Here is a 27,218-nt window from a genome sequence, read left to right as displayed (position 1 = left end):
GTGGTGTGCCGTACAAATATTCTCATTTCCATGCCAAGTGTGAGTGCGCGCGTAGGCCTGTGGGAAACCTCGTGCACCTGTAGACTAGCATAGGCAGCAGTCTGGGGAGCAGTGGACAGTACTTCTTCACCATAAATGTCCGTATCTCCTGTGATCCAACAGATCCTTCTCAGGTCCATGAGGGGCCACATGCAAGACTGTTCACCATGGCTGGCGTCCGCAGAGGCAGGTGCTGGCAGTGGGTGCCAGACACGGGTGGTGTCCACCATGAAGTCCCATGGATTAGATGTAGACACAGCAAGACCTTGCTCAGGGAATAAAGAAACAGAGTGAATGAGATCTACAACCTGAGAGCACTTATACAAGTGTATCATTGTATACAAAATGTATACATTTTATAATTACACAGTAGACAAAATAATATACACTAAACATCTGGAATGGTTGCCTATAGGAATTGGAAAGAAGAGTGGAGAAGGGAAGTTACAAGGAATGGAGAAATGGGTGGCTAGATAGATAAATGAATGAATGAATGAAGAGCTAGGGCCCTATACAGAGTAATTGGGGTTATGATTGATTTAGCCCAGGGGCACCTGGGTGGATCAATTAATTAAGCATGTGATTCGTGATTTCGGCCCAGGTCATAATCTCAGCATTGTGACATTGAGCCCCACAACAGCTCTGCACTCAGCACAGAGTCTGCTTAGGATTCTCTCTCCCTCTCTCTCTTGCCCTTCCCGCCACTCAGGCATGCATGCTCTCTCTCTCTCAAATAAATGAAATCTTTTTTTAAAAAATGGGGTGCCTGGGCGGCTCAGATGGTAAGTCATCTGCCTTTGGCTCAGGTCATGATCCCAGGGTCCTCAGATGGAGTCCCATATCAGGCTCCCTGAAGTTGGCAGGGAGCCTACTTCTCCCTCTGCCTCTGCCTCTCTCTCTCTGTCTCTCATGAATAAATAGGTAAAAATCTAAAAAAAGAAAAAAAAAGAAAAGATTCACTTAGCCCATTGCTTCTGTATTCCTAAATGAAAAATAATTATCATTATTTGCGTTTGTGTGATCTTTAAAAAATTGGGGGGCAACTGTTCAGGTTAATGCAAACATTTCCTTGGAGGCCACCAAGAATGGAAATTAATAGCAATTTAACAAAAGTTAAATGTCAAACTAGGAAGGAATAAATATGTTTGTCACCTGTTTTCTCTATAATAATTATAGAAGAGTGATTTGTAAAGAGGCCATTACTTTGAATTAAGATACTAAAATCACAAGGTGGATTACATTAATAGTTTTAAAGAAATGCATTTTTTGATATTGAAAGATCGCTGGGTGATCTACAAGGCCTAAACTTGTAGTTATTATGCAGATTCGTTAGAATGGTAGGGGGTAGTAGGGAGGGTATTTTTCCTTAGCCAATTCTGTTTTGCTTGCCTTACCCATGCCAAAAATGAGAAGCTGTTAGACTCTTCTGATTTCCATCCCCTATTTCTTTCCTGGTCAAAAATATCTGAGAACGGTGTCTACAATCATTTTGGAAAACAGTTTGGTTTGTCTCGAAGGTGGCTTTCCAGCGGGGCACTAGGAAAGAAAGGAGGTGCTATTTTGGCTGACCCTGGAGGTCTGGGTCAGATTCGGACAAGTGGAAAGGACACTGCAGGTGGAGGGAGGAGCCCGGGGATAGGAATGAGCAGGGCAAATTCAGTCACCTGTCTAGAAATGAAGAGACTGTCCCCATCACAGCTGCGGGGCTGGCCATGCCCAGGCTCCCAGGGCAGCTCAGACCCTGCAGCTGTGGGTGATTGAGCACAGGGAGCCTTCTGGGGTGCTGTCCTACACCGGGTGGGCCAGGAGCCCACAGCTTCTCATGAAATCTAGTAGATTAAAACAGAAGGCCCATTATATCCAAGCACGGTTTTCATTTTTACCAGGTAATTTTTAACCTCCTTCTGTCAGGGCTGTAAATTTCTGGGTGAGGGTGTCTATCTCTGTGGCATTCTTATTTGTTCCCTTCTATTTCTTTTCAGTGGTGAACCCCTGATGTATTTCAAACCCGGGGACGTTTGTGTTTCTCTTGTCCCTGATATAGCCACGTAATGTGCTATGAAGGGAAGAGCCTAGTTACCCATTAGATAAGAAGAACAATCTGTCAGTTCCCAAAAAGGTTGCAATGTTTAGCACCAAGTGTCAAATGCTTTAAAGTGAAAATCCTAAATGCTATGAAAAATTGTTAACTGTTTTGTTGAGGTGTCAGTCAGATACAATACAATCCACCCCCCCAAATTGTATAAATCCAAAGGTTTTTGGTATATTACATTCTTAATATTTTAAATTGTGGTAAAATATATATAAAAAATCTTGTCATTTTTCCCTATTTTTTTAAAAGATTTTATTTATTTATTTGACAGAGATCACAAGTAGGCAGAGAGGAAGGGAAGCAGGCTCCCCAGTGAGCAGGGAGCCTGAAGTGGGGCTCGATCCCAGGACCCTGAGATCATGACCTGAGCTGAAGGCAGAGGCTTTAACTCATTGAGCCACTCAGGCACCCCTTTCCCTTTTTTTATTAGGATTCCGGTTAGTTAACATACACTGTAGTACTAGTTTCAGGTGTAGAATTTCGTGATTCAACACTTACATACAACACCCAGTGTTCATCACAGTGAGTGACCTCCTTAATCCCCATCACCTATTTAACCCAGCCCCCGCCCCCACCTTCCCTCTGGTAACCACCAGTTTGTTCTCTATAGTTAAGTGTCTGTTTCTTGGTTTGCCTCTGGACACCCCGCCCACGTTCATTTATTTTGTTTCTTAAATTCCAAATTTGAGTGGGTGTCTGGGGGCCTCAGTTGGTTAAATGTTGGACTCTTGATCTCAGCTCAGGTCTTCACCTCAGCTCAGATCTTGATCTCAGGGTTGTAAGTTCAAGCCCCTTGCTGGGCTCCATCTTGGACACGGAGCCTAGTTAAAAAAAAAAAATTCCGCATATGAGTGAAATAATATGCTATTTTTCTTTCTCTGACATTTCATTTAGCATAATACTCTAGCTCCAGCTATGTCATTGCAAATGGCAAGATTTTGTTTTTATGGCTGAGTAATATTCCATTGTGTATACATGTGTGTATACACACACACACACACGCACACAGAGACATATATATATATATATATATACCACATCTTCTTTATCCATTCATCAGTCATGGACATTTGGTCTCTTTCCATAATTTGATTATTGTTGATAATGGTACTATAAACATCGGGGGGGTGGTGCATGTGTCTTCTCGAATCAATCTTTTTGTATTCTCTATAGGGTAAATACCTAGTAGTGCAATTGCTGGATCATAGAATAGTTCTGATTTTAACTTTTTGAAGAACCACCCTACTGACAAACCTTGGCGTTTTATGTGTACAATTCAGTGCTATTAGTTACTTTCATGATGTTCTGTAACCATCACCACAATCTATGACCAACTCTTTCATCTTCCCCAAACATGGTACTGAGGATATGTTATACTAAAATTAGGCTTAGTTGGGAAGAGTTTTGTTTATAAAAAAGGGTCTTTAACGTCATGATCCTCTGCCCCACAGATCTGCATGGAACATGTTTGGACAACCCCCTGCTGCCTATTTGCTCCTGGGCTGGGGGGAGCAGCCTGGGGCTCAGTCCCTCCCCAAAGGCAGTTTTCTGCTTTGCTCATCTCCATGCCTGAAGGTCACAGCTGGAGAGTTTCTTTTTCTTCTGGAGATCACAGGGGTGAAGGAAACTGCACCAGAAGCCTTCAGACGCAAGCCCTGTATTTTGTACCAGAGTTGCTCTAACCATTCCCTCTATCTCTGTCCCCTGTTCCTATTTCCAATCCCCTCACTTGCATTCATGTGTTTAATGTACTTTATTTTGTTTTCTGTTGTTTTTCTATATAATTGTGAAATGCCTCAGTTAATTTGTACTCCTGCACTTTTAACCATGTAAGTTATCTAGGCCTGGACCTAGATGAAGGGATAAGGCTTCCCTTCCTTCTTTCTAGATCATTACTGAATCTGGTCTTTCCCCCATATATCCCCCTGGACACACCTCCCTGACTCACCTTAAGGAAAAAATACACACATGGCTCTTTACTAATGCTCTTACCTTCAACTACATGTCTTTTGTGAGCAGTGTATAGCTTATATGAGAAACTGTATTCCCTAGTTCCTCTCTTTTTAATTCTAAGTCACTTTCCCACTGTATCCCTTAGGGTTCCTGGATGCAAGCACAGAACCTGATTCTCACTTATGCAGAAAAGGAGGGGACTGAAGACCATCAGGTAATTCACAGGATCATGGGATGGCTAGAGCCCTAGGTTAAAAGAAGCCACTTGCCAAGGATCCCAGAACCTCTCTGGGAAGGTCATTGTTGCCGCCCAGGAACGGTAGATTCTGTAGCTGTAGCTGTGATCCCCACCAACACTGCATATAGGCTGGTTCTCTGTCCCCGCTGCCTTTGGAAACTGGACGTAGCTACCTGAACAAATCTGCCACTCTTTCATTGCTTTGCATCAAGTTCTGGGGCTGGTGCCTCTGCCTGGCCAAACCTAGGCTTGCAAAAGAAATGGTTGGCTGGTTGGCTTTTTTAGCATCTAGAATAGGAGGAGGACCCTATCTCTTGCTAAGACTCATATGGTGAGGAGTTCCCCAAATGGAGGAAGACAGTTCAGAGGGTGAGAACCCGAAAAAGTTACAGATCTTCCCTACAGGTAGGAAGCATCTGGTGTTCTGTATGGGGCGGAGTCAGAGCTTAATTTTCTCCATTTCAGAATACTTGAAAGTGAAGTTTGTTGCTCTCCCTTTCATTCTGTTACAAAAATGAAAAGACACTCTTGGACAATTTTTTTTAGCAGGTTTGTTTAGTAAGGCAAAAATTCTGACATCAAAACCTCATGGTATCCCTGCCCCCCACTCCCCCATCCAAAAAAAAAATTTACACTGCTGTTTGAATTTTTTTTTTAAGATTTATTTATTTATTTGTCAGAGAGAGAGAGAGAGAGAGAGACAGAGAACGAGCGAGCACAGGCAAAAAGAGGCGGAGGGAGAAGCAGTTTCCCTTCCGAGCAAGGACCCCGATGTGGACCTCGATCCCAGGACACTGGGATCATGACTTGAGCCAAAGGCAGCTGCTTAACTGACCAAGCCACCCAGGCGTCCCTATACTGCTATGTTTGAAATACAGCTATGGAGCAAGTCTTTTTCATAGTAAGCTTAACTGAAGCTTATCTCCAATATTCTAATCATCTTATTTTGAGCCAATATTTACATTTTATAATTTTCAAAGCTCTTTTTCTACCGTCTTTCATCCTTTATGTGGACACGGTTAGATTTTCTTTAAAAAGTATTTTGCTTGTAGGGCGCCTGGGTGGCTCAGTGGGTTAGGCCACTGCCTTCGGCTCAGGTCATGATCTCAGGGCCCTGGGATCGAGTCCCGCATCGGGCTCTCTGCTCAGCAGGGAGTCTGCTTCCTCCTCTCTCTCTCTCTGCCTGCCTCTCTGCCTACTTGTGATCTCTTCTGTCAAATAAAATAAATAAAATCTTTAAAAAAAAAAAAGTATTTTGCTTGTATTACTATAAGGTAGGAAAAAAAGAAAAAAATAAGCCAAAATAGGAACAAAATATAGAAAAACAATACTGTTGTTATTGTAATTAAATCCAAGTAACCTAGAAACAAGGATTTTTGTTAATGAAACATCAGTTTATCCACAGTGCATTATTTCTCAGGTAAGTAGGTAAATAGACTTGTTAATAGTAAACAAATCTATATTTGTTTACTAGTTAGAAGTTTCACTCTTTTTATTCCACAAAGTCTCAAAATCTTAATCTGCTTCACCGATGTCCTATTTTTCTGACATCTTTTATTAGTGATGACATTTGCGTTGTCATTGCTGCCTCATACCAAAGTTACTTCTCACCATTTCCTGTGGATTTATGGTGAAATGTACTATATTTACTTAATGATTTTATATCCCACTGCTGTCCCCCAAACCCCATTTAAAGAGGTGAAAAGAGACTCAGTGCAGGAAGTAGGTGCTTGCCTATCCTTAGACAACTGTCAATTACAAAACAGATTGGATTACCAACCTAATGATTTTCTTGGGCAGAGATGTTTCCAGTAAAATAACAGGCACCAGTGAAAGAGAGCATTCATTGCTGGTGGGAGGGGAGACGAGGTGATTTGTGCAATTTCCTTTAAAATTTTAGAAGTTCATGGTCCGGGCGGCTGCCGAAGCCTATTCTTATCTCTTGCTAGGAGAGGCAAACGATTCTGACCTCTCCAAGCTAGAGGATGCAGAAAGAAGCTGGTGCGGTAGAGGAAAGGGGAGGCCAGCCAGATGGTGGAGGCATGGAGAGTAGGGAGGAGTAAGGGTGAGGGTTGGGGTGCTAATTAGCTTTTCTTGTCTCACCAGCAGTCTGTGGCAAGCAGATGGCTACACCCTTAATACTACCCTTTTCCTGGCCAGCATGCAGTAGTGGTTGATCTTGTGGTCAGGCAGAGAGTGTGCATTTTTTTTCTTTGCCCTCTTCAAAACGTGGAAGTGGTAGAGGGACATGCAAAGCAGAAATCTAGGTTTAAGTATTATAGGATCTAAGAAAAATAGATCTCCTCTCCTTCTATCTTTTGCAAGATGCCCATTAACTAGGTGCCAATTGATGTTTTGAGAACATTAACTGAAAGTCATGTATTCTTTCTATTATAAAAATCAATCCAAGCCAATCAAAATATACCTGAATATTTAAACAATAATCAATAAAATGATAAAAACTGGCTAAGAAGTCTAAACTCAAGAGGCATAGCATGTGTTTGGAGAGAGGTTGGCTTACAGATAATTATAAAAAGATTCAGGCGAGCCCATGTCAGAGGTCCTAACATTGGCTTTTCCTTACATACTCTGTCAGTTTCTCTGGGGTGGAGACTGTGTCTTGATTACTTTGTGATTTCTCTAGAGCTAGCCATACGGGCATTCACTGAAAGTTTGCGAAAGAGAATCAAATTCTAGTAAGTCAATCACTACATGTGCTATGCAATATTTGTGTAGATGCTGACTCTCTGCCAAGATAAACGTTAACATGACAAAGTAAAACCATTAGCATTTTAAAAATGCAGTGTTTTAAGGGGCACTGATTTTTCTCAGGTCTGGTATAATGTTTTACACGCTAAGTGGAATAGAAGCTTTTAAAATTGGGAAGCAAAAATTCTAATATCTCTTTTTGTAGAGGAAGGAAGCAGAATAAATACTTACTGAGTCCTGAATAGGTACCAGATAGACTGTGTGTACATTAATGTAGTCAATTCTGTTAACATCCCTGTGAGGCAGTTCTTTCTCTGGTTTTTACAAATGAGGAAATGGAGTTTCACAGGTGTTAAGTTAGAGGTCACACAGCACGTGACTATGCAGGATTCACACTTGGATATTCCTGATTCTAAAGCCTGCACTGTCCTGACTTTATTCTACCTGAACCCTAACATATCTCCATTGGTCCCGCAAATATTCTCGGTTTTATTTGACTAGCGATCAGTCAAATCAGTACCTGAAATATTCTCTGTGGTCTTTCTCTCCACGCATCCCAATGGCAGAAAGAGATCAGGCATCTCGGTCTTCAACTGCTTAATCTCCTAACTGAAATCATTTAGGGACTTTTAGAGACAAATGGGAGGGAAGTAGTGTGTTTCTGTATTTTCTGGTGATCCAGAACAGAGCGCTAATTCTGATTCTAACATGCAATCCTGTAACTCCCTTCCACTGAATTTCCAAGCTTTCACATTTCCTTGTGCTTGCTAATACATGATACACATATCTTATTCTTGTGTTTGATATTTGTCCTATTGGCTGAATATCTTTTAGATGTCACAGCATATCTGATGTTAACCAGATTCCATTTGGGATGGATGAAACATCTATGGTTTGCTTTCTCATAGCTTTAGCAGGTAACACTCCATTAAAAAATATCCATTAAAAAAAATGCGTTTTCAAACAAGTGGTTCATTTCCTGAAATTTCTTCAACAATAATCATGATCAAATTTGGAGGAAGCATGTGAGATGACATAGTAAACCTGAAACTGAAATAGGCTATTGGTATTTAAGGAGAAAAAGCTTTCCATTGCCTGTTATTATTTATGACACTTAGTACTATTTTATCAATAATAAGTGGTGACTAAAATAAATGTTGCAGATCAGATTCTTACCTTCAGACCAGAATAATAAAAAAATAAGTTTTCTAAATGGAAGTCTTACAAAGTTGTTAAATCGTTGTTTGAGACATTTTAAGTGTATCTCTTGGCTCATGACTACCAGTGCCCTTTGCTCAAAGGAAGTATGCAGAAGTGGCTCTTAAATAAAGTAGCTTGTCATGAAATCAGTGAAGGCCAGGGTACTTAGTGCATCTCTTGCTGTATATTGCTCTACTCAAATATGGGGGCCTATGGACAGAAAAGTAACCATATTTCATCCTCTGCAGTGTCACCCAAGAATGTTCATCAGCCTTAAAGAGTCTTATGGTTTGGTTGAAATGACAGACCCGAAAGCAATATGCTAGGTTCCAAATGACTGCTCTAGATGATAATGCCACAGGAGTTCATAGGAGGAATGACTTTAAATATTTGGGGGTGAAGCCCCCATTTTGGATCCATTTTACTTTTGAAAAGAAAAATGCGAGGCTCTCTCCTGTGTGACTTCCCTATGACCATGGAGACCTCTTTTCTCCCTTCCTTGCTTTGAGTTCAGCCCAATTTAAATCCCTTTCAGGAAATATATAGTAAATGATAAAAAACTCAGGGGTCAAGATTAGAGAAGTGAAACCAATTTCTTTTAAATGACAACGGTTTTCTGAAAACCTCGTGGAGCTGATTCAAATCACTACAGGGTGGTTTTTCTAAGGGGGTGTCAGAGCAGAACTTCTCTGCAGTCGTAGATGACATGGCGAGCTGTCTGACCTAGTTACTTCTGGTAGGTAATTGTATATTCACTTATATGGCTCTGGCTGTAACTCAGGAGCCCCAGAGAGACTAAGGGCAGGAGCCGTGTGCTCTATTTCCTGTCTGTTCTCCACGGCAGTGTCTCATAACGCTGTCATCCCTTGAGCTCCTGTGATAAACACAAAATTCTCAAATCTAAAAAACCCCTTAGAGGCAGGAGGATTTCTGTCTTCCCCCACCACAGCCAGTTTAAAAATTAAAAAAACAAGTCTAAGGCCATAAAAATTAAAAAAACAAAAACAAACTTTAAAAATTTTTAAACAAAGCCCATTTGGCTGAGAAAATTTAATCGAAGTTTAAAATATGTATTATTGAAATGATAGGTGATTTTTGGCTTTTTAAATATAAAGTATAAAATTTGAATACTAGATCTCTTTTGTAAGTCACAATGCTACCCCGGATTCTGATAAGTCCCTTTTTTTTTCTCCCTTCTCCTCATCCCCTTATTAAAAATTCCTTCTCCACTCTTACTGAATTAAACTTATGGTGTGCCTTCAGTTTAGAATGTTGTTGTTATTAAGAGAACTCAGGTCCCTGGATTGCTAGAGATCAGTATTTGTATGCCATCGATAGCATGATCAGTGTCTAAATATGCAATCTTACAAAGCAAAATGAATATAATAGTGCAAATCAGAATTTCATAAGTAGAATTTTATTTTTTCTTTATGAAGTTCTCAGTTTTGTAGTATTCATATTCCAACATATTCCAATCTGTCCAAATCAAAAATGGCAAAGTACTCTCTACAAGTAACTCGTTTCAGCCTGAACACCTCTGTCTTCATACTCAAACACATCTTATATTATTTTCTTATTTAAAAAAATTTTTTAAAGATTTTGTTTCCTTCTTTGAGAGAGAGAGATAAATGGAGAGAGAGAGAAAATGCACATGGGGGGAGGAGCAGAGGCAGAGAATCTGGAGCAGACTCTATGCTGAGTGCTGAGCCTGACATGGGGCTTGATCCCATGACCCTGAGGTCATGACCTGAGCCGAAATCAAGAGGCAGATGCTTAATCTACTGAGCCACCCAGGCACCCCTTATTTAAAATTTTTTAATTGAAAAAAATAATAAAAAATTTAATTGAAGGGGCACCTGGGTGGCTCAGTGGGTTAAAGCCTCCGCCTTCAGCTCAGGTCATGATCCCAGGGTCCTGGGATCAATCCCCGCATGGGGCTCTCTGCTTAGCGGGAAGCCTGCTTCCCCGCCTTCTCTGCCTGCCTCTCTGCTTCCTTGTGATCTCTGTCTGTCAAATAAACAAAATCTTTAAAAAAAATTTAATTGAAGTATAATTAACATGCAATGTTATATTAGTTTAATGCATCTTTTAAATCTGATCAAGTCACTGTCTTAAAAAAATGACTGTATAAAATTTCTGTCTCCTGAAGAAATCACACAGGTATTAGAGTCCACAGAATATTTAGAATTCAAATAACAAATAAGATGGAAACTTGTCTATTTACAAAAAAATAGTTATGAAGTACATCTCAGGAGTTTAAAAATCTAATCTATAAGAGACCAGAATACATTTATTTTTACTGTGGTAAAATTTACATATAGTGAAATGCACATATTAAGTGTATACTCTAGTGAGCTCGTATAATTGTGTCCATATACCCGTGACCCTATCATTCTAGAAGGTTCTTTAATGCCCCCTTCCAATCAATTCTCCCCCCTTTGGACATCCACTGTTTTGATTTCTTTTAAAAAGATTACACTTATTTGTCCTTGAATTTCATGTAAATGGATCATATAAAATGTACTTTTTCTATTGCTCAATATAATGTTCTGAGATTCATCCACATTGGTGAAGGTATTTATAACTCATTCTTTTTAATTGCTGAATGGTACTTACACCGTGATTTATTTGTCCATTCTCTTGATGGGCATTTGGATTGTTTCCAGTTTGGGCTTTTATTAAAGAAAAAAAACTTTTTATAAAAAAACTTCTTCTGCAAGTCTTTCAGTAGCCAAGTGCTTTCATTTGTCTTGGAAGTAGAATTGCTGACCTGCAGAATAGGTGCATTTTTAATTTTATAAGGAAAAGCCAAACAATTTTCGGAAGTGGTTGTACTCCTATTAGCAATATAGGAGAGTTTCAGTCGCCCCTTTACTCAACATATATGCAAATAAGAGAGGTCCCTAATTACTTCACAATGTCATGTCTTTTCAGAGACTTTAACAGAATATTTCTGGTAGCATTACATCCCAGGCACTCATATTCAGCATTCATAAATACATACATTTTATGCAAAATATAGAGTCATCTAACATTACAGAATAGTTCTATTCCTGAAAAATTGGTTCCTCTCATGCTGTCCTGACCTGTGGGGATTAATTCATTCTCCAGACACTTGTCATCAACCTCACTCCTTTGGACCTACATCATTCATAGCTTGATTGATTCACCTACTCTTTTGTGTATATATTTCATTTAAGATTCTATTTACTTACTTGAGAGAGAGAGAGAGCAAGCGAGCGAGCGAGGATGCATGAGCAAGGGGATGAGCAGAGAAAGAGAGAGAAGCAGGTTCCCTGCTCACTTGGAAGCAGGGCTGGATCCCAGGAACCTGAGATCATGACCTGAGCTGAAGGCAGACGCTCAACCAACGGAGCCACGTAGGCACCCCCTGTATATTTCATTTCTACACACACAATACCTTTATTGAGAGAACGAATCACACTTCACACTTTAAAACTTTGTTTCATAGGATGTAGTGTAATGCCTTGCATACAGGAGTTACTCAACAAAATTTCCTGCTTAATTGGTTTTTTACCTTAGTTTTGCCTTAGGCAAGGTATCAATGCAATTTGAATAATCTACTTGTTTTAATTGTACGGCAATTTCCTTAATTTTCCATTTTTCTTGACCATGGTAAGCTGGGCCTCAAGTTAATTGTTGACTAAAATCTGCCTCCTTTACCACCTTACTAATTCTTAGTTTCAAGCACTCTGTCCACAGCGTGGTCTGAAATAAAAAGCACACCATAGGAGATTAGGGAGTCCCTCTGGAGTTTCCCTCGAATTCTCCCTGAGGCCTGTGGTTTGCCATTTACAGGTCTGCACAGAGTACTGGATTCATCTTCCAGTCCCTGGAGGCTGAAATTCTTCCAAGCACAGCTCAGAGATCATCTGTTTCCAAGAGGTGACTTTCTCCCCAGCACAGAAACCTCTCTGGTTCTTGATGCACCTGCATCCTTTTGTTCACGTCTCCTTGTTAGTATCTGGCACTGGAAGGCAGAGTTTGTTTATGATTGCCTGTCCACAGCTGGGCTGTCGGGCTCCTGAGAGCAGGGACTGTGTACATTAGTCACCTGTGTTCTGCATGTAATGAAATCCTCCACAAATGTTTGGTGAATAAATGCATGGATTAATAACTAGACGAATATGACTTTGAGGTATCCTAAGCCTTTTAGAGGTTGTATTTTTAACTTTATGTATGCAAGTATGCATGTAAGTAAGCTCTGTGCCCAGTGTGGGGCTTGAAAGCATAACTCGAGATCAAGAGTTGCATGGTCTACTGACGGAGCCAGCCAGGCACTCCTGTATTTTAACGTTTTAAGTTTCTTATTTTTTAAAAAGATTTTACTTTAGAGCTGAGGGGAGGAGCAGAGGGACAAACAGACTCCATGCTGAGTGCGGAGCAGGATGTGTGGTTCCATCTCATACCCTGAGCTGAAACCAAGGGTAGGCTCTTCAACCAAATGAGCCACCAGGCTTTCAAAAATAAGCAAATCTCTGGAGAATTTTGGGCAAGAAAGGAACTGCTTGGGTTAATTCTCTCTCTCTCCTTTCATGAGGTAGACACATACTGTTTTTGTTTTTCCAGCATTCCTTCATCACTTTTTGGCACGCATTCCTCATTCTTTATGGAACCTATCCCATGTGGTTTGGTGATGATAGCCTTGACCTCCGAGACTCCCCACACGCTGCTTATCAAAGTCGTGGATTTTGGCCTAGGCATGACTGGTCAAAGGATATAGTAATTGGTTCAGGGCTGACGACCAGAACAATCAAGCAAATCAGTTTTCCTGAGATTTGTTATATTGCAATCTACTAGGAGAACTTAGGCTTGCCAGGCCCAGAAGCCAGCTTTTCCCCCTTGTGGGGGAAGAGCTTGTATTGGAAAAAAGTTACCAGTGGAGAACAGCCACGTAAGAGATGTAGGGGGGTCATTTGGTTTTGGGGATTGCAATCTCCTAGTGGCCTGGACAAATTTAGATTTATACTTCAATCACATTCAAGTTTAATACCCCTCACATTTTTCATTTTCATACTTCCAGTCCTTCCTGAGATTGAGTCTAAATTCAGGGATTTTTTAAAGTGTCTGATCCACCCCCCTTTTAAAAGCATTGTATTTATTTGACAGAGAGAGAGAGGATAAGCAGGAGGAGCGGCAGGCAGAGGGAAGGGGAGAATCAGGCTCCTTGTCGAGCAAGAAGTCCAACTGAGAACTCCATTCCAAGATCCTGGGATTGTGACCTGAGCTGAAGGCAGCTGCTTAACTGAGTCACCCAGGCACCCCTACCTAGGCAAATTCTTAACCGCTATAGGGAGAGTCGCCTGCTTTTTGGTTTTGCTGTTTCTACTCTGTACAGGCCTTTTCTAGATGTGAGTTCTTATGATTCTGGAGCACAATGGCCTCTGTCACTTTTGCCCCTTGTGCTTCTGCTGAGTTGTGTACTGTTCCACCATGCCTCGGGTGACCTGTTCACCTAGGTTGGTCTGCGGGTTCCCTCTCCCACTGTTCCCTCTTTCAATCTGTTGGCTTTTTTTTTTTTTTTTAAACCTCCTCAACATCCTTCTAATGGGACATAGGGAAGATGTCTTAGGATTCTCGAAAGAAACAGATTCAATATTATATGTATATATAGACAATTTTAAGGAATTGGCTCATATGACTGGGAGGTGAGCAAGTCCGAAATCTGCAGGGTAGGTCAACAGGTTGGAGAGCCTTGTTGAGGCTCAAGGCTGAAGGCTGTCTTCTGTTAGAATTTCATCTTGCTTTGGGGAGGTCAGTCTTTTGTTCCTTTCAGGCTTTCAGTGGATTGGATGAGGCCCACCCACATTACGCAGGGCAATCTACTTTACTCAAAGCTCATTGATCTAAATATTAATTTCATGCATGACAACCTCACACAAACATCCAGATAATGTGTGACCACATATCTGGGTGCTGTCATCCAGGTCTGTTCAACACACAAAATTAACCATCACAAATGGCTAGCCTCTTCTGCCTACATTCATTCCTCGCATTTCTTCTCCTACCCCTGTTGCCATTTTTCCCCCCTAGGCTGCTAAATACCATGGTTCTAGAGAAGGCTGGTCTTGGATTCTGCTCTGCTGCAGAGAGATGGAAGAAAATAGGGAATGTTATTGTGAGGCAAAAACCATCTGTATTCTTGGATCTTCAACTCCTACCCTCAACTCAGCTCAGGGGTGGGACAAGAGATGGTGACTCCCACAAATCGCCTTCCTTCCCCAGTCAAGAGGCTCTTATTGGAGCAGAGGTAGTAGGGATGGGAAGACGGGATGGAGGGGACTCGTTCAGCCAGACTACCTTTCTTTTAAAATCTTTTCCTCTACCTATTTCAAAATTATTAAACTTTAAAACTGAGAGTGGTGTTATTGTCTTTAGTCCTGGTTTTACAATGCCATCCTGAGAAGAATGGTACCCCAAAATTGTGGTAATGAAGAACACGAAGACATCTGGTTGAAAATTTATTGTTTTATTCTAGTACATCAACTATGAAAATATTATTTTCCTTTTTCATCTGTTGTCTTGAATTCAGATGTAGGGTCAGGAAACAAAGATTTTAGATGAGAAAAGTCTCATCTCTATAGTTTGAAGTTAGATGAATACATTTAAGTGTTACTGAGTAGGGATAAAACCATCCACCAAAGACTAAAGCCTTCATCATGAGAAAGAAAAGCCCTTAACTTTTGAGCAGGGTCAGTTCCAATCAGAGTAAACAGCTGAATTCTGTATAAATAAGTCTTACACGTTGACTTTAGACTTTCTTATTTTTACCACTCTAAAGGTAAAGAGGTAGAATACAGGAGGAAGGGTCATACTTTTGTAGGATGAAAAAAGAAGAAATGTTGAAAACCAGATGTATAAATACTGGTTTAAGAAATGCTTTAAAGATGACTTTTATAAGTAAAGTAGCATTATGGTCATATTTTGGCATGAAATAAAACTGAAATGCAAGAATGCAAATTGGTTTCTCCTTTTAACTAAATCTTAAGTTATCACTAAGACAGAATCATTGGGTTAAAAGAACTCTGCCAATTCTACTTTTATCAAATATCCAGATCTTAATAGTTTAGAGAACAACTTGGAGCAGTATATAAATTTCATGCAGCTTTGCTAAGAGAATGATGCTTTAAAAAAAATTATTTATTTTTTATAAACATATATTTTTATCCCCGGGGTGCAGGTCTGTGAATCGCCAGGTTTACACACTTCACAGCACCCACCCCAGGACATACCCTCCCCAATGTCCATAACCCTACCCCCCTCTCCCAACCACCCTCCCCCCAGCAACCCTCAGTTTGTTTTGTGAGATTAAGAGTCACTTAAGGTTTGTCTCCCTCCCAATCCCATCTTGTTTCATTTATTCTTCTCTTACCCCCTTAACCCCCCATGTTGCATCTCCACTTCCTCATATCAGGGAGATCATATGATAGTTGTCTTTTTCCAATTGACTTACTTTGCGAAGCATGATACCCTCTAGTTCCATCCATATCACCACAAATGGCAAGATTTCATTTCTTTTGATGGCTGCATAGTATTCCATTGTGTATATATACCACATCTTCTTTATCCATTCATCTGTTGATGGACATCTAGATTCTTTCCATAGTTTGGCTATTGTAGACATTGCTGCTATAAACATTCGGGTGCACGTGCCCCTTCGGATCACTATGTTTGTATCTTTAGGGTAAATATCCAGTAGTGCAATTGCTGGGTCATAGGGTAGTTCTATTTTCAACATTTTGAGGAACCTCCATACTGTTTTCTAGAGTGGTTGCACCAGCTTGCATTCCCACCAACAGTGTAGGAAGGTTCCCCTTTCTCCACATCCTCGCCAGCATCTGTCATTTCCTGACTTGTTAATTTTAGCCAGAGAATGATGCTTTTGAAGATGATAAAGACACCTTTAAAACTCTTATGCTCTTTTTAAAACACAAAAATAAAAATTAATTTGAAAGGATGCTGGATATTTCAACCTTCTGAAACATGATTTATTGTTATGCTTTCATGATAACTGGAAATAGTATTAACTTTGCAAAGTGTATTAAGCAGAAACACTGTGGCCTTAGTAGAAGACCATGTATTATTTCTTCTTGCATTTAGTTAGCAATCATATATTAAGGAGATACCACTTAGCAGCCCTAAGTGAAGCCCTTGTACTTCAGCCCTAGATAGCCCATTTGTTTGCACTGTATGCTCAGATCTCACTCCTCTCTCCCCACACAAATTGGGTTACTGTAAGATTTCCATATCTCCTTCCTTTCTTCCTGCCTCCCTATCCCCATCCTAGTCTGGGCCCCTCTGCCAGGTATGATAGGTATCTTGTATTGTGCTGTCTCAGATCCAAACGATATACAGAAAGTAGGGCAAATGTCCAATAAGTTGTCTCTAGGTCATGAAGTAGCTTTGTGCTGTGGGAGGAGTACTGAAGAGGGAAACAATGTCCCGGCAAGTTGAGTCTTGGTGGATATATATATACACATATTTGTGTGTGTGTATGTATATATATATATATATATATATACACGCACACGCACGTGCGCGCGCACACACACACAGCCCAACCAATAATCAGAACATGTGCTTTGACAAGAAAGGGAAGGTTTAAAGGAAAAATAGGGCAGCACATTTGAAATCATGATTGCCCTTATAAATGAAGAAGCACTATCACCAAACTTACATACTATTTGTTACCTCTCTTCTAATTAATTGGGGAAATCGTTGGCAGTGATGGGATTACAGGACTTAGTTATTTAAATTTTTTTTTTTTTTAAGATTTAGTTATGTATTTGACAGAGAGACAGTGAGAGAAGGAACACAAGCAGGGGGAGTGGGAGAAGCAGGCTTCCTGCTGAGCAGGGACCCAGATGTGGGGCTCATTCCCAGGACCCTGGTATCATGACCTGAGCCGAAGGCAGATATTTAAGGACTGAGCCACCCAAGGGCCCCTATAGGGCTTATTTAAATGAAGAGGGCTGGACAAACTTATTATGAAAGAATAGAGGGAAAATACTTCGGGTACAGGGCTAGGCATGGGAATAGCCAAGGGAATAAGGGAAGTGTATGTTTAGTCTGGCTAAAAGATTTTCTATTTTTCCTCCCATTTTTAAAAATTGCTTTTGATTGGAGACAGAATTACTGCTAGGAAGAATTACTAGAGGTGTCTGGGTGGCTCAGTCAGTGAAACATCTGCTTTGGGCTTAGGTCATGATCTCAGAGTCCTGGGATGGAGCCTTGCACCTGGTTCCCTGCTCAGCAGGGACTCTGCTTCTCCCTCTCCCTCTGCTCACCACTGGTACTCTCTCTGTCAAATAAATAAAATCTTAAAAAAAAAAAAAGAATTACTACTCATCCTAGATTATATATTTAAAATTTAATCTTTACAAGCCCCCCTGCAAGGTAGGAATCCATTTTCCTCTGAGGAAACCAAGGAATAACTTCCATTAGTCACACAGCTAACAGTAGCAAATCTTCAACTGTTTGACTCCAGTGTCTTTGTCGTTTCAGATAAGAGCACATAACCTGAGTCTTCTACACATAATCTGAAATTGAGGGATTCTATCAAGAGAAAGCTTCATGGGTGCGAGAGTAACACAGATAATGCCCGAAATCACTTCACATCCAGTTCGAACACTTCAAAAGTGGAAAGAAAATACTTAAGAATTCAAAATATTTTTTTAAAAGGCTGAGGCAGACGGGAGTATGGTGTGAAAACCAAACTCTGTAGCAGAAAGGCTGGATTCCATCACCTCGGATCAGCACTCACCTTCCTTAGGTCTCATTCCTTCACCACTAATTTGGCTTTTCAAGACCTTAAAGTTATTAAAATTGTCTGAATATTTCCTTTTCAGCAAACACCAACTTCAACTCTCAGCGTGGTATTTTAGATAACAGGGCAGAAAAGAGAAGCATTAATAAGGCGATCATCTTCAGTCCGGGTGCCCAGATATCGCCCCAGGGTGATACGCAGCCTGGTGCCCTTCACTAATTCTTATGTACATGACTTGATTAATATTTAAAGAACATTCTGGTCTTCATTACTACCATTATTAAGGTAGCTAACCTGTCATTACTCTACAGATGGGCTCCTACTAGGTTGTGAGGTGGCCTAGATTATAGTTTAAGGGCGAAGCTCTGGAGTCAAAATGAAACTGGGTTCAAATGCTATCCTGCCCCTCCCAGGCAGCCTTAAGGAAATCCGTCTATTAAATGGGTGAATTCTCAAAGGCAAAAGATACAGTTCCCCCCACCTCAAAGCGGCCGCATGTAGGCATAACCCACGAAAAGCCCGGGGCAGGGCACAGTAAATTCCAGCAAACGTCAGCCTGAGAGCGAAAACTTTTCAAAGCGATAACGGATATTGTACTAGCCTTCGTTGTCAGTTACATTTGAAGGATCACTTTTTTTTTTCTTAAGAAGTCATTTCTACTTAAATTTACACAAGTTTTTGATGCATTGGTTTTTAGTGCAGCAAAACAATTAGCCGCTTGTACGGGTTCCTTTACACGTTAATGTCACTTGCGACTCCCAAGTCAGGGTTTCTGGCTTTTCTGCGGGCTCGGTCGCTTCAAGACACGCAGGCATACGTCAGTTTGACAGCGAGGAGGTGTTGGCATACACCGTTTTCCCTCCGAGAGAAAAATAAAGGTTTGCATTTGGCACCGGCACGCAGCGGGTTTTGAACCTCGGACACCAGAGCCCATTACGTAACTGCACAGCGGTCAGGCCTCCGGTCGGCTTCCGAGCCCTCTCCGCCGGGCGGGTATAAGATTACAACGTCCGCGGTCGTGCTGGCCTCTAGGAGCTTTGCGTGTGGCTGTTATGGCCGTTTACGTTTGAATTTCCCTGAACCGCTGGGTGGGGGCGGAGGCGCGGACCCGCCCCGGAAAACCTCGGGGCTTCTTCCCGCCACCCGCAAGCCCGGCCCCTCCGGGGGTCCTCGCGGGGTGGCGGGAAGGTCCGGCCAACGCTGGGCCCTGGACAGCCAGGCGAGCAGTCCCAGGCGCCCCACTCCGCCTCCCTCAGCCCTTCCCCAGCCACGCCCAGCCCTGCGCGCCAGGCCGACGGTTGCCCGAGGCCCCGATTTTGAATTTACAGGCCCGGCCCCCGAGCCCCGGACCGCGCCGCGGGCTCCCTATTGGCCGGTGACAGTCACGTGGAAGTGCCGGGAGGCGCCGGCCATGTTGGAGCGCGCAACGCCACTGCTCGCGCCACCTCCGCCCCCCGCCGCCCTCCTCCCTCCCCCCCTTCGCCCCCCCCCCACCCCGCCGCTCCGCGCCGCCTGAGAGGAAACAAAGTGCGGCGGGCGGGAGACTCGGCGGCGGCGGCGGCGCGCGGACCCTGCTCGGCCTTCCTGGTCACCCTCGCCCCGAATCTTCCCGAGTGTGTGTGTGAGTGTGTGCGCATTTTCTTACAAAGGGCATTTTACGGTTGATTGGCAGTCTTCTCCCTTTGCCCTTTGTGCTGTAACCCGGCTCCCGCCAACCCAGGTGCTTCTCCCTTCCCACGCCGCCTTCTCCGCGGGCGCGGGTCGTCGGCTTGTGACTTCGGTCCCCGCTTCGCCCTCTGCAGCCCTCTCCGCTCTGCTCCGCCCGCCAGTCGCCCCGCCGCCCGCCATGGCGACCGCGACCCCCGTGCCGCCGCGGTCGGGCAGCCGCGCCAGCGCCCCCGCTACGCCGCTGAGCCCCACGCGGCTGTCGCGGCTGCAGGAGAAGGAGGAGCTGCGCGAGCTCAACGACAGGCTGGCCGTGTACATCGACAAGGTGCGCAGCCTGGAGACGGAGAACAGCGCGCTGCAGCTGCAGGTGACGGAGCGGGAGGAGGTGCGCGGCCGCGAGCTCACCGGCCTCAAGGCTCTGTACGAGACCGAGCTGGCCGACGCGCGACGCGCACTCGACGACACGGCCCGCGAGCGCGCCAAGCTGCAGATCGAGCTGGGCAAGTTCAAAGCCGAGCACGACCAGCTAGTCCTCAAGTGAGTGCCCGCCTGGCGGCCGCGTTGGCTCACAAAAGGGGCGGGGGGCGCCGCTCGGGGGCGGGAGAGCCTGGCCTGGTGCCTACGCCCTTCGGAAGGAGGATCGACTGTTTCTTAACGGGGACAGGGGTCTCAAAGGGGCCTCGAATGGTAGCGACGGCGCGACCAGGATGCACATTTTCTTCTCCCGGCTACCGAGCAGGACCGGGCGAAGCGCACACCTGAGGCCGCCAAGGAGGAGCGGCCGGCTTGGGGCCTTGCGCCCGAGATCTGGAAGGGTTCTCCGGCGGGGCTGCCCGGCGGGCCCCAGGTGCGGGGTGGCGGCGTCTCGGCGCGCGCTCGAGTGCGCGCTCCGGTTTCCGGCCGGGCCGGAGACAAAGCCGCTGGTGGGTTTGCGGGGCCGGGAGAGCCGGCCGGGGAAGATGGGCTGCCCGCCTCAAGAATGAATGAGCTCTGCGCGGGCGGAGAGAGGAAGGGGAGGGACCTGCCTCCGGCGTCCCGGTCTCCCGGGGGTGGGTCCCGCTTTGGCGCGCTCAGTCTGGGCCCCGTGACATTTTGCAATCGTTTTACGCCTGTCTTGGGCGGGGTCTGAACTGCGCGCCTCTGCCCGCCCAGGGCCAGTTGGGCTTTTAAGCTCTTTAGCTTTCTTTGGGGGAACAGTGTCTTTTCTTTCTACGAAATCAGGCGCGGGTCCCTTTTGGGTGCTCTTTTGTGGATCCGACGACGGAAGCTCGGTTTTTGCATGTCATGGCCACCGTTCTCTTATCCGCGGACTGCCCACCCTCCAGCAGCAGTCTCCTCCCCGAGTTTTTGCACCCCTTTAATGTAGTCAGTTCTTTGTGGTACTGGAGATACCTTTTCAGCCTCCGCGTCTGTCATTGTCATTAATGACAAGCCAGGGCAGGTGAAAGTGAAGTGTGGAGAGGTTGAGTTTGTAATTATTACACCTAAAGCTGTCCGGGGCCCAAGGATAAACTTGTAAGGCTTTGCTGAGCCTACCTTGACTTTCCGATGAGCAAAATGGCATAATTGTAATAAGTACGAAACTAGTGTTGATGTCATGTTTTAGATATTTGCTAAATTTGTTCCCAGAAGTCATGGTCTTCATCCTCTATTGTCCCTTGAAATTTCTGGAGATGCTTGACTCTTGACTTTGACTATGCCTGTGAATGTCTTTCTGTCTGTATCTGTGTGAATGTCCCTGTCTCATTCTCTGTGATTTTGTATGTGTGCATCTTTACTTCCCCACTTTATTAATATATGAAAAATAGTTCATAAAAACTAAGTGCATTTGATAAAAAAAAATAACTGTAGCCTGGCTTATAGTGAAAGACGTGTGACATTCTGCTTTTTCCAGGAGGCAATTGTGTTTAGCTCTTTTTGTTTTTATTTACTTGGATGTTTAGTTTCATAACTCAATGATATGCTTTTCTATTTCTTGGATTTACCAACCTTTGGAGTTCTCTTTTGAAATGGGTCATTTCAGTCACACCACTGTCCATTTTTCTTTTGTACTGTCCCAATTTTTTGTAGTTTTTTTGTTACGGAGTTTCTTCAAATCCTAGATGCCATTGCTTGTAATGACTTGCCATGACTGTATGTACCACTAAGGAAAAAACATTAGAACCAGCTGTGTAGGATCCATTCTGTTGGACCCATTCCTATTTCAGAGATGTTAAAATGTGACAGATTAACTATCTGTTATGTGCCAGTCACTGTTCTATGTGCAGAGACTACAGAGATTTTTAAATACATTTTAAATAAATAAATTACTGACCTTATTTTGCTGACTACAGCTGGGAGATAACCAGCAAATGGATAAAGATCCTGTTTCATCTAATCTGAAGCATTTTGGTGCTGATGCTTTTATAATCTTTTCAAAGGTTAACTACTGGGGTGCCTGGGTGGCTCAGGTCATGATCCCAGGGTCCTGGGATCAAGCCCCGCATCAGGCTCTCTGCTCGGCGGGGAGCCTGCTTCCTCCTCTCTCTGCCTGCTTCTCTGCCTACTTGTTATCTCTGACTGTCAAATAAATAAGTAAAATCTAAAAATAAAAAAAAGTTAACTACTAATTGTTTTTCACATGGTAACAAGACTGTTACCTGGCCGACTATAGTTATAAAATGGTATTGTATGAAGGGGGAGGAAGGAATGGAGGAAGAGAGTCAAAACATACACTTAGTTATGAGATAAATTAGTACTAGATATGTAATGTATAACATGATGCATGAGGTCATCATGCCATACAATATATATGAAAGTTAAGAGGCTAAATCCTAATGGTTCTCATCACAGGGAGAATCTTTTTCCCTTTTTCTCTTTTGTATCTATATGAGAAGATGGATGTTAGTTGAACCTGTTGTGTTCATCATTAAATGGTATTTGTAAATCAGACCATCATGCTTTATGCCTTAAACTTGCACAGTGATGTGTTTCTGTTTGTCAGTTAAAGAGGAAAAAATGCTGTATATGGATTGTGAGATGTATGCTAGTTTCAGCAGAATTAAAAAGTGAAGAATACATATGTTAGAATCAATAAAATAATGTTTGTGGTATGATATTAGGTAGTAACAGATGTTAGAGGAATAGAAATAAGGCAGGTTAAGGTTAAGTTAGGTTAAGTGTCTGAACCTTGATTTTGGGTCCTGTGATCTGGTGGTGAGATCTAGTGCTGTTCCGCGAAGAGTCTGCTTGGGTCTCTCCCTCTCCCTCTGCTCCTCCTCTTAACATGTGCATGTGAACTCTCTCTCTAAAATAAATAAATATTTTTTAAAAAGTAAAGGAGGTGAAGGGTTGGTATGGTTAAGGAAGGCCTGCTTAGGGTTTGAAAATATCTTCTGAGATATCCTTTAGCATGCTGGGATTAAAAGTACATTTAAAAAAATCTGTACATATATTCCTTTTTTCCACATCAGATTCATTTTCTTTTCTAACATTCCATCAGTTGTTCAAAACATGCCACATTTTACTTCATTTGAGGTTTCAACTCTGATATTAAAAAAAATTGTTTTTAAAGATTTTATTTGTGTATTGGAGAGAGAGCACTCATGCATGAGGGTGTGGAGGGGAGTGGCAGAGGGACAGCCAGACTCCCCACTGAGTGTTCGAGCTTGGAATCAGGATCTGAGCACAAGTCAGACACTTAACTGACTGAGCCACCCTAGTGCCCTAACCCTGGTTTTTTGGGTACAGTTTTGTCCATAAATGGTCTTTTATTTTTCTTGTTGACTAAAGAAGACTTTTAAAAGATAGTAATTACAATATCTTTTACATAACTATTCTTTATTCCCCTGAAGCTTTTGGCTCTTAAGACATGCTGTGCAGCTGACATCCTAGGAATCAACCTGATTTAAACCCAGTTTCCCCCTAGATCACATATCTTCCTTTCCTTAGTGTCTTCCCTCATTTTGTTGGACAACATCCTTAAGAAATTTATTCAGAAAAGTTGTCAAGATGTTAATTTCCTGAGTCCTGTTTGTCTGAAAGTAGCTTTTTTCGTTTCATGCTTGATTGATAGTTGGGTTAGGTATAGAATACTGGTTCAACATTTTTTCCACAGAACTTGGGAATTACCATATTGCTCCATTGTCTTCTAGCATCTAGTGTTGTAATCTCTATCTGATGCCAGTCACAATTATTTTCTTTTGGTAATTGCTTTTGCTTTTTCTCTGTGTAAGCTTTGGAATTTTCTTTTATCCTAATTTTCTGAAATTGCATGGTGGTGAGACTAGGAATGGGTATTTCTATTATGCATTCTTTCTTTTGTCAGTGTTTTTTTTCTATTTAAAGTTTTAATCTTTATTTAGCTCTGGGAAACTTACTTTATTCCATACCTTTCTGTGCTCTATTTTCTTTGTTCTCTGGTGGGGATGTTGAACACTGCTGCTCATAATTTTTTTTTCATTCTGGGAAATTACTTTGACTCTTCTCTAGCTCAATAGTGACATTGTAAAGGCTGAAGTCATACTTTTAATTCCAAGAAATTTTTTTGTACAGGTATTTTCTTTTGCTCACTTTGTTTCTGTGTTAGGATGTATTATTTTCTTTATTCTGTCTGAGGATGATACGTAGGATTTTCTTTCTAAAATTCTTTTCTGTTCACTGGATTATCTCTTTTTCCCTCCTTGGTCATTTGTTTCTTTTTTTTGGTTATTATTTATTTATTTATTTATTTGCAAGTGATTTTTTTTCAAGTACATGATCCTTGGATGTCAGCACCTACAAATGAATGGTTGAGCATTACTGCTTTTGTTGTTTAGGTTGCTCCTTTGCTCCCTTTTCTTTTTCTTTTTTTCAAATTATTTATTTATTTATTTGACAGACAGCGATCATAGGCAGAGAGGCAGGCAGAGATAGAGGAAGGGAAGCAGGCTCCCCAAGGAGCAGAGAGACCGATGTGGGGCTCGATCCCAGGACCCTGAGATCCTGACCCAACCTAAGGCAGAGGCCCAACCTGCTGAGCCACCCAGGAGCCCCCTTCCCTCCCTTTTCTAATACAAGGACAGATTAGGACCTTTATGTATGAATGGGCTGTTCCCTTGGTTAACTTGTTGGAAAGCCTGCAGTTAGGGTAAGATAAGCTGGTGGGGATCAGGTGCAAAGCTGTTCCATGAGTTAATGGCCCCATTTTGAGTCTCCCTCACTTTCTCCTGTAGTCCTTCTGTGTATGTTTTGTGATATGTACTTTTATATACTTTTCATCTTCTAGAAATTTTTTGGAATGTCTGCTGATGATCCCTTCCTAATTCATTTTGATGCTACAGGTTTTTGTATGGGACATACTTTTTTTAATGGGACATGCCTTTTTATTAGGGTGTAGTGAGGTGGCTAATGCCTATATAGGAATCTTAGAAATAATTTCTTTTGACTAATAATTGAAGTATAATTTATAAGATGAAAAGAAGAAATTTTTCATCTTTTGGGTCCATTTAGCTCTTTTATTTGAGAATAATTTTTTTTTTTTTTATTTTTTTTTTTTTTAGAGATTTTTATTTATTTATTTGACAGACAGAGATCATAAGCAGGCAGACAGGCAGGCAGAGAGAGAGGGGGAAGTAGGCCTTCCACTGAGCAGAGAGCCTGATGTGGGGCTTGATCCCAGGACCCTGAGCTCCTGACCCAACCTAAGGCAGAGGCCCAACCCACTGAACCACCCAGGCACCCTGTTTTAATTTATTTAGAGTCTTTGTAATTAGTGTATCATGTAGGTGGATTAAGGAAATTATAGATTCCAGGAGTGCCAGGGTGGCTCATTAGGTTAAATGTCTGCTTTGGGCTCAGGTCATGATCCCAGGGTCCTGGGATTGAGCCCCACCTTGGGCTTCCTGCTCAGTGGGAAGTCTGCTTGTCCGTCTCTCTGCACCCCACCCCCCTTTCATGCTCTCTTGCACTCTTGCCCTTTCTCTCTCAAATAAATAAATAAAATCTTAAAAAAATATTAGATTCTAAAATTACTTTGTCCCTTTTTGGTTCCTCAGCAGACAGCATACCTCAGAGACAGAAGAATTTATGAAGATGCTTGGTCCTGCTGGAGAGATTTTGATAATACTTCTTTTGTCAATACTTTTGACAGTAGCTTCTATACACTTGGTCTCTCACAGAAAAACATCTCAGATCTAAGATATAGGTACTCTGAGTCAGTCCAAACTTATATGGATTGGAAACATTTTTGGGGATCGATTTCTAAGAATGATGATGAGTGTCATCAGTCAACACAAAAGGGGAAGATTAACATTTCAGAATTTCAGTATTAACTATACAGGGAAGCTAGATATAAGAGAATTAAGTTAGTTTGTCAGTTGTTTAGTAACTAATTTTGTGGATGCATTTTTTTTTCCCCCCAGTGATATGGATCCACAGTTTTTTATGTAAAATCCTATGGCTAGGTGTGTTCTGAAAGTAAAAACACTTTCCATTTTAAGAAGATAATGTGCATGTACTATTAGGATACCCCCAGTGGGGCTTGGGGGGTGGTGTTCCATTGTGAAACAGATATTTCTGCAAGGAAAGATATTAATAGTTATAGTAAGTAGAGAAAGACAACTAAAAATAGCCTCATGTCCATTTAGGTCAGATTTTGTCACCAAATGAATTAATGAAAATATTTGGTTTTAGAAATTCTGAAAGTGCATAAAGGAGAATATGGATTTGTGTTTTTATTTGTTTTTTAAAAAGATATTATTTATTTATGTATTTTAGAGGGAGAGCACATGAGTGGGAGTGGTGGGAGGGACAGAATAGGAGTGAGGGAGTGAGCTTGATCCCATGACCCTGAAATCATTACCTCAGCCAAAACCAAAAGCTGGATGCTCAACTGATTGAGCCACCCAGGCTCTAGATCTGAGTTTTCAAATTGACTTCTTTTTATTAAGTTCACTGGATTCATCAGGTTCTAGAAGTTGTCTTTTATTCCTTGTTTGTTTTGTGGTAGATTTTAAAGCTTGGAAAGGTGCAAAATTAACTCTCAGGTAAGTTTCTCTTTTTGAGAATTATGAATTAGAAAAGTGGTGATGGGAGCGCGTTGGTATATAACATATATAGTGGATGCTGTAGGATTGTTTAAGATGCTGAGCCAGTTTTACTGTCCCTTTGTTTAAAAAAATTCTGAAAAGACTGTCTTATTAAAAAGTTTAGGGTTTTATAGATATTAGGCCTCAAAGCCAGTGTTTTCAAATTAATCTTTGCAATAATGTACAAAATCTAATGATTTAAAGCATAATTTCTTGCCTTTTCAAAACAAATAATGCTTCTTTTTAAATATAATTAAGTGAAAATGGGAGTTTGTTTTTTGTCCAAAGAATATATTGTTGATTGTATTTCTGCATGGTATTCATATACCTGAAGATTTGTAGACTGTCTCCATTCCCAAGCACCATTGCTTTGAGGAAGATGGATTTGCAGTTGAGGGATTAAACCTATTTGTATATTCCTTTGGGGGAAAATAACATTCTTTTGATTTTGCTTTGTTATATTAGTAAGGAAACTTCTAGTGGGAA

General features: G+C 42.0%; 1 protein-coding gene and 1 long non-coding RNA gene across 2 annotated transcripts in view; both read left to right on the top strand.

Annotated features, from left to right (window-relative positions):
- Positions 1–733: 733 nt before the first annotated feature.
- LOC309860855 lies at positions 734–14,335 on the top strand. Its single transcript, XR_014309673.1, has 4 exons — positions 734–821; positions 4,230–4,298; positions 12,051–12,137; positions 14,286–14,335. It is a non-coding gene; the product is annotated as an uncharacterized lncRNA (long non-coding RNA).
- Positions 14,336–19,148: 4,813 nt separating this feature from the next.
- The window catches only part of LMNB1 (lamin B1), a 52,301-nt gene continuing 44,231 nt past the window's right edge, over positions 19,149–27,218 (top strand). Inside the window, exon 1 of the mRNA XM_082723289.1 lies at positions 19,149–20,223. Within this exon, the coding sequence (XP_082579415.1) occupies positions 19,865–20,223 (359 nt within the window). The 5' untranslated portion in view covers positions 19,149–19,864. The remainder of the gene's footprint in view (positions 20,224–27,218) is intronic.

This window comes from Mustela nivalis (assembly GCF_964662115.1).
Source record: "Mustela nivalis genome assembly, chromosome: 3".
NCBI classification, from domain to species: domain Eukaryota; kingdom Metazoa; phylum Chordata; class Mammalia; order Carnivora; family Mustelidae; genus Mustela; species Mustela nivalis.
Note: the sequence above shows the minus strand (reverse complement) of the source record. Positions and strands in the feature narration are given on the sequence as shown.